Source organism: Primulina tabacum, chromosome 17 (assembly GCF_025594145.1).
Source record: "Primulina tabacum isolate GXHZ01 chromosome 17, ASM2559414v2, whole genome shotgun sequence".
Taxonomy (NCBI): domain Eukaryota; kingdom Viridiplantae; phylum Streptophyta; class Magnoliopsida; order Lamiales; family Gesneriaceae; genus Primulina; species Primulina tabacum.
The window spans coordinates 23,555,977-23,563,382 of record NC_134566.1 but is presented as its reverse complement, the minus strand read 5'-3'; the positions used below and the strand labels follow the sequence as shown (position 1 = coordinate 23,563,382).

Sequence of the window (7,406 nt, the reverse complement as noted above, 5' to 3'; positions counted from 1 at the left end):
TCTTGAACAATCCCTTCGTGTATTTGGTCTGACTGATAAAAATACCAATTTTCAGTTGCTTCACTTGTAGTCCGAGAAAGAATGTCAGTTCACCCATCATACTCATCTCAAATTTGTCCTGCATTTCCTTTGCAAATTTCTCACATAATTTAGGGTTAGTTGACCCAAATATAATATCATCAACATATATTTGCACAAGTAAAATGTGATCATTCTTAGAAAATTTGAACAAAGTCTTGTCAACTGATCCAATAGTAAAATAATGCTCAGTTAAGAATTTTGAAAGTGTCTCATACCAAGCTCTTGGAGCTTGTTTAAGACCATATAAAGCTTTGTTCAAATGATAGACATGATCAGAAAAAGAGTGATTGATAAAACCTGGAGGTTGTTCAACATAAACTTCTTCTTGCAACTGACCAGAAATGCACTTTTTACATCCATTTGATAGACTTTGAAGTTTTTGAATGATGCATAGGCAAGGAACATTCTGATTGCCTCCAGTCTTGCAACTGGTGCATATGTTTCATCATAGTCAATTCCTTCTTCATGCCTATATCCTTGTGCGACAAGTCTTGCTTTATTGTGTGCAACTGAACCATCTTCGTTCAGTTTATTTCTGAATACCCATTTTGTACCTATAAGTGTTTTGCAAATTGGCCTTGGAACTAAGTTCCAGACATTGTTATGGGTAAACTGATTTAGCTCCTCTTACATTGCATTTATCCAGTTAGGAAGCAAGAGCTTCATCAGTTTTCTTTGGTTCCAGTTGTGAGACAAAAGCAGAATGAATGAACAAATTAAGCATTTGATTTCTTGTTCTTACTGGGTCGGATGGATTTCCTATCGCCAATTCGGGATGATGTTATTTCTTCCATATGAGCTCAGTAGTTGTTGTTCCATATCAGCAACTGCTTCTGTTGGCAACTGAATGTTTTCAGTTTCAGTTTGAGCTGTATCAGTTGGTAACTGAATATCATCTGTTTGCTCCACCAACTGATTATCAGGAGTAGGTTCATGTTCAATTGATTGATCTAGTATTTCTTGTTCAGTTGTTTGAAGGATATTTCTATTGATATGATTTTATTCTTCATTTTCATCCTCCAAATTGATCTCTGTAAATCGATCAACTAGCTCAACTGGATCAGTTGGCTTATCAGTTAGTACAGTTTCATAAAAAACAACATGAATAGATTCTTCAACTTTTAAAGAACTTTTATTAAAAACTCTATATGCTTTGCTAACTGAAGAATATCCAAGAAATATTCCCTCTGTAGATTTAGCATCAAAAGCTTTTAAATGATTTTTACTATTATCAAGAATAAAATATCTGCAGCCAAATATCTTGAAATAAGAAACCACGCTTTTTCTTCCATGCCAGATCTCATATGGTGTTTTCACATGATTCTTATTAATCATTGATATGTTCTGAGTATAACATGCAGTATTTACTGCTTCAGCCCAAACCCTTTGAGAAATACCAGAATCAACAAGCATTGTTCTAGCAGCTTCTTTAAGGGTCCGATTTCTTCTATCAGCTACACCATTTTGCTGAGGTGTTCTAGCTGCTGAGAGCTCATGCTTGATTCCAATATTTTCTAAAAAAGTTGAAAGATTTTGATTGGTGAATTCAGTCCCTCTGTCAGATCTTATTCGATCAATCCCAACTGATTTTTCATTTAAAAATCTTTTGAAGAGCTTAATCAGTTGTGCAGCAGTTTTGGTATTTGGATTTGAGAAAAATAACCCAAGTAAATCATGAAAAGTCATCCACAACTATTAGGGTGTATTTCATTTCCCATAAACTCATTACTGGTATTGGACCAAAAAGATCTATATGTAACAGTTCTAAGCATCGAGAAGATGATTTACAACCTCTGTTTTTGAATGAAGATCTTACATGTTTACCAAACTGACATGCTGAACAAACTTTATCTTTTGAAAAATCTATTTTTGGCAAACCAGTTACAAGATCATGGTTACTCAGATAGGCAATAGATTTAAAGTTTTAGTGGTTCAACCTCTTATGCCACAACCAGCTTTTAGAAGACTTGGAAGCAATTAAACAGACTAGTGCATAAGGTTGTTCAGTCCAACTGACTTTGTAAGTATTACGACAACGATTTCCTGTTAGGATGACCTCATCAGTTGATTCTCTAACTAAACAAATGTGTATGTCAAACTGAACTGAGAAATTATTGTCGTATAACTGACTGATGCTTATCAAGTTATACTTCAAATTCTCAACTATCAAAACATCTTTAATTGTAAAGTTACCATGGATAAGCTTACCCTTACCCACAATTTTACCTTTGGATTTGTTCTGAAACTGATGTTTGGTCCAGTATATTTAATCAGTTGAGATAGCAAATTTGCATCTCCTGTCATATGTCGCGAACAGCCACTGTCTAGATACCAAGTTGACTCTTTGTTTGTACCTGTTACCTGCAATCACACAGTATATATGATTTTGGTACCCATATTCATTTGGGTCCTAAACTGATTAGTCCTTTAGGAACCCAGACTTAGATCAGTCTTACTGACTTTCCAATTGTTGTGTTCCAAATGGTTTTTCTCGAATTCTTGGCAATATGTGTGTGATGTGAGGATGAAACAGTATGATTTGTATCCTTTTTCAACTGACTATTCTTTTGATATCGTTTCTGAACTGGCTTACAGTAGTAGTAATTGTAATAGCCATTCCTAGAATACTAATTTTTGTAACTGAATCGTTTAGGTGACCAGTTTTTTGTATCAGTTGAACTCTCGGAGCTATATCCAATTCCATACCGTTTGCCTTTGTTCTTACTTTCAGTCAATTGAACGGCTGGTTTACTAGGTTCTAAGAATTCATTTACCATAGTTGATTTTACAAAGGTAATGTACTTTGCTTTGTTTTCATTCAACCTTGGTTGTGTATCACTTGCAGAATTTTCAACATGATTGTTAAATCCTAAACCAATTTTATCATCAACTGATTTTTGTGAATTCTGCATTTCAGTCAGTGCAACTGAAGACTTGTTCCAAGCTTGAATCAGTTCAGTATGTGTTGAAATTTCTGTTTTTAACTGACATATCAAAGCTTGATTTTCAATCATTTCAGCTTTTTGCTGTGCAATCTCTCTTTTTAGACTCAACAGTTCAACTGACTTACAGTTTTTATTTTGTTGTCATTGGGATCAGTTTGCTCAGTTCTAACCTTCTGAAATGATTGAGCAGTTTGTGATACTCATCTACCATGTCATGCAATGTGGTAATGAGTTCCTCACGAGTGAAATCAGAAGAGCTGAAGTCAAATACATGTTCACTTGATGGCTCCAGTTCAACATCATCTGCCATTAAGCACTTGACTTCCTCTTCATCTTCTCTTGAACTGATTGGGCTTTCTGGTTCTAACTCGTCACTGTCAGTTTCAGCCCACTTAGATTTTCTCTCTTCAGCCAAAAGCACTTCATGTTTCTTTTTGAATGATTTCTTGTCATCCTTGGTCCTTGTCCTGTGCTCATAGGGCTTCTTTCCCTTCTTAGTTGATCCTCGACTGTCCTTCTTTGGCTTAGGACAGTCTGCTATGAAATGACCAGATTTGCCACAGTTGTAGCAAGCATCGGATTTTTCTTTGGACTGATTTTTCTGATACTGCTTCTGGAAGTTTCCTTGATTCCTCCTCATAAACCTTCCAAATTTCTTCAAAAACAATGACATAGCATCATTGCTCAATTGATCAGCAGATTTGGCAACTGAACCAGTTGGTTCCAGTCTGACAGCAGTTAAAGCAGTTGTGGCAGCAGGTGTAGAAGGTTCTCCTTCTCTGGTTCGTAGTTCAAACTCGTAAGCCTTTAGATCAGCAAACAAGTCATGAAGTTCGACCTTGTTAATGTCCTTAGATTCTCTCATTGCCATGGTCTTGATATCTCATTATTTGGGAAGACCTCTGACCACCTTCAGTACCACTTCTTTGTTCGAATCCACTTTTCAAAGTGCTTTCAGCTCATTGATAATACCACTGATTCTCTCATCATATTCGTGCATGGATTCTCCAGCTTTCATCTGGATGTTATCAAATTTCTGAACAGCAACTGATAGCTTGTTCTCTTTTGTTTGCTCGTTTCCTTCACACAGCTGGATCAGTTTCTCCAATATCTCTTTGCCAGTTTTTGCACATCTTGATTTTGCTGAAAGTGACTTTATCCAGCGTTTTATATAAGATATCCTTAGCCACATTATCAAGGTTGGCATTTGAAGGATCGTTTGCTGGGCATCTTTGGGATGCTTCAAACAAAATATTCTTCAATGAGCTGCAATAGCTCGTGTTCTAAGAATATTAACACCGATGAATTAAATCGAGTTTGGTTAAAAACCAAGCGGAAGAAACTCGAAGTAATCCTTCGTGAAGAAGACTGTTATATTAGAAAATATTTTATCTTATGTAAACTGAATAACCGAAGAGGGACAGATTAGTTTTTGCATTCATCAGTTCAGTTATGGTGACAACTGAACTGATGGATACTCTAACTGATCCAAACAGTTTGAAAACAATAGTTAGACAGTTAAATACATAAGATATGTTTATGGATGTTCGGAGACTTCAACTGCTCCTACGTCACCCCTTCTACCGCCTCTGGTAGGACCCACTAGAAGAGTTTGATTTATACAAACACTTGTACAAATCCACTCAGCTAGGACTTACCCACTGCTTAAACTGAACTCCTAGACTTAGACTGAAGGCAGCACCTTCCAGTCAACACTTCTTTAATGTCTATATGAGAAAGACTACATACACAAGTTTAACGTCTTTGTGCAAGACTGTATTTGAGTGATTGAGAGTGTTTGTGTGTGAAAACTGAACAAGGATGTTCTCACACACGGAGGGAAATACGCTTCAAATCTAAGCTGATATATCTGTAAAGAGTTCCCTCAACTGGGTTGAATGCTTCTCTTAAGCTTATATGACTTTGAAGCGTGCCCTTTCTTTTCTCTCTTGAGTTTTGTCTTGTTTGATTCTTCACTGATATTCTCTTTATATAGGCGGGAAAACTGATCGTACAGTGAGACTCATTTATTGTATCCGTTGCATCTTGAATTCGTTTCTTGGACTTTGTGTCTCGACTTTTTGACTGCCCTTCTGAAACGCTTTGTCTTTAATGTTCTGATGCAACATCCATTACTGTCCTTTGACTAGGTAATGGCTTTGTACCTTCATGTACAGCTGGATTCCACTTGAAAGAGTTTGTCTTCATCTATAACTGAAAGATTCTAACTGATGCTTCGAACTGGTCAGTTGAACTGATCTTTCAGGTGGGCTGGTGAAATTAGTTGACTCGTCAGTTGAACTGATTTCACACTTGTTCAGTTGGACTGATCAGCTGGGTTTCTTTATCAGTTGAACACTCCTTCGACTGGCCAGGCTTCTGAGGTTTTCCTGCTGAATCACCTATCAACTGGACAATCAGCTGGACTGCTCAATTGACGTAACCAGTTAGACTGATTCATTTCGTGCGATCAGTTGGGTCTTTAGTTTTGCGATGTAAACATCTCGTGAGTGATCCTAGATGCTGCACACTAAGATAGATCATTAGTAACATAATTAACAAGTTTTGTTATCACCAAAATCAAGATTGCGAACTTGAAAAATTCCAATAGCTTTCCTTTTATCCTCAGTTGTCCATTCCTCTCTGGGCTTTTCTATGCGATGAGGTGCCCCACCAGTAATGGCAACTGCTATATTTGCTTTTAGGATCTTCATGGGACCATCAGTAATGACATACCACATGTCGTCATCTTGTGCAGCTAAATGAGCCTGCATTCTGATTTTCCAGTCGTCAAAATCTTCTCTGGAAAACATCGGTATTTTATTGAATGAAGACATGTTGATCATTTTTGTGAATAAGAGTATTCTGAGACAAGATTCAACTGCTCTGATACAACTTGTTAGGATCGGTTGATTGGTTAAGATGTGTTTAGAAGGTGGGTTGAATAAACACTCACGATTTTAGAATCTTTTCGAATGAAGTATCAGTTCTGTGACAAACTGAAACTAGGAATCTTGTCAGTTAATGACAATCAGTTTAACTGATAACAGTTGCGGAAATAAATTTGAATCATTATATCCATTGATTGCCACATCAACATTCCTCTGACATTCGTATATTGTAAGCTCTGAAATGCGGCGTTCCACTACGAGTTGCAGTCTGCTTTGTACTGTTGTCGGTTGAATGTCCTTTTCAACAACTGATGACATGTACAGCTGAATGATCAGCTGATAAGCTCACAACTGAACATATCAACTGATCAGTTTCCTACTGATCAGTCAGTTGTCTTCGTAAGTTCAGTTCAGCTGGTTTCAGTTGCCTTCGATAAACTGCGCATTAATCTTCAGTTAGACAACTTTCAGTTGATTTGAGTAGTTCAGTTACTACAAGTTACTTGATCAGTTAGTCCAATAAATTAATCAATTATTTTGTCAAACAACCAAAATTAAGTTTCCAACATATATTGAGTATAAACCCCGGGTTGCCATCAAAGCACAGGCTCTATCAGATTTTTTATCCGAGATGGTTCAAACAGATGGAGAGGAAGTATGGATAGTTTTTGTGGATGGGGCGTCTAGCCTTTTTGGATGTGGGGTAGGAGTTGTATTAGTAGCTCCCTCGGGAGAGAAAATTAAGATGGCCCTAAGAATTGATTCCCGGGTAACTAAAAATGAGGCATAGTACGAAGCTGTTCTTGCCGGCATCCGAGCTGCCCGGGAGATTGGAGCTTCCTAGATTATTTCGTACTCTTATTCACAACTAATCACTCAGCAGATAAAGGGCGTTTATGAAGCTAAAGATGACAGGATGCTTAAATATCTAGAGCTCATAAAATCCCGGGTAGAATTTTTTGTGGATCGGAGCTTTGAACAGATACCTCGGGAAGAGAATGGAGAAGCAGATGCTTTGGAAAAAATGGCCCTTTCTTTATCAGAAGTCAGCACTCGAGAGGTTTTGCATGTTTCCCGGCTAGTCCTCTCCACGGAAGAAGAAACATTGCCAACACTAGAGGAATCCTGGATGACATCCCTGATCAAATTCATTGTAAGCAATGAATTGCCTGAAGACAAAGCTCGAGCTCAGAAAATCAAGAGACAAGCTCCCAGGTTTGTCCTCATAAATAATGTATTGTACAGGAGATCATTTCAGGGACCTCTATTGAAGTGCTTATCTTCGGAGGAGGTGAAATATGTCCTCCGGGAAATTCATGAAGGGTGTTGCGGAGAGCATCTTGGAGGAATGGCATTAGCCTGGAAAGCAATGCTTGTTGGATTTGGGTGGCCTAATATAAGCCGGGATTCTGCCCGAGTGGTCCAGGCTTGTGATGGTTGTCAACATCATTCAAATTTTCAGCACAGCACAGCCCGGCCACTCCCATGA

The 7,406-nt window shown here is 37.8% G+C and overlaps 1 protein-coding gene across 1 annotated transcript; it reads left to right on the top strand.

Annotated features, from left to right (window-relative positions):
• Nucleotides 1-6,548: 6,548 nt before the first annotated feature.
• Nucleotides 6,549-7,406, top strand: LOC142530590 (uncharacterized). The gene is made up of 2 exons (XM_075636416.1): nt 6,549-6,686; nt 6,801-7,406. Exons 1-2 carry the CDS (start codon nt 6,549-6,551, stop codon nt 7,404-7,406), a joined length of 744 nt encoding a protein of 247 aa, XP_075492531.1.

Excerpts from the sequence above, each read along its gene's own strand:
- LOC142530590 (XM_075636416.1), top strand. The coding sequence starts at position 6,549 with ATGGTTCAAACAGATGGAGAGGAAGTATGGATAGTTTTTGTGGATGGG. Across the intron at positions 6,687-6,800 it reads CCCTAAGAATTGATTCCCGG|ATAAAGGGCGTTTATGAAGC; the intron begins GTAACTAAAAAT and ends ATCACTCAGCAG.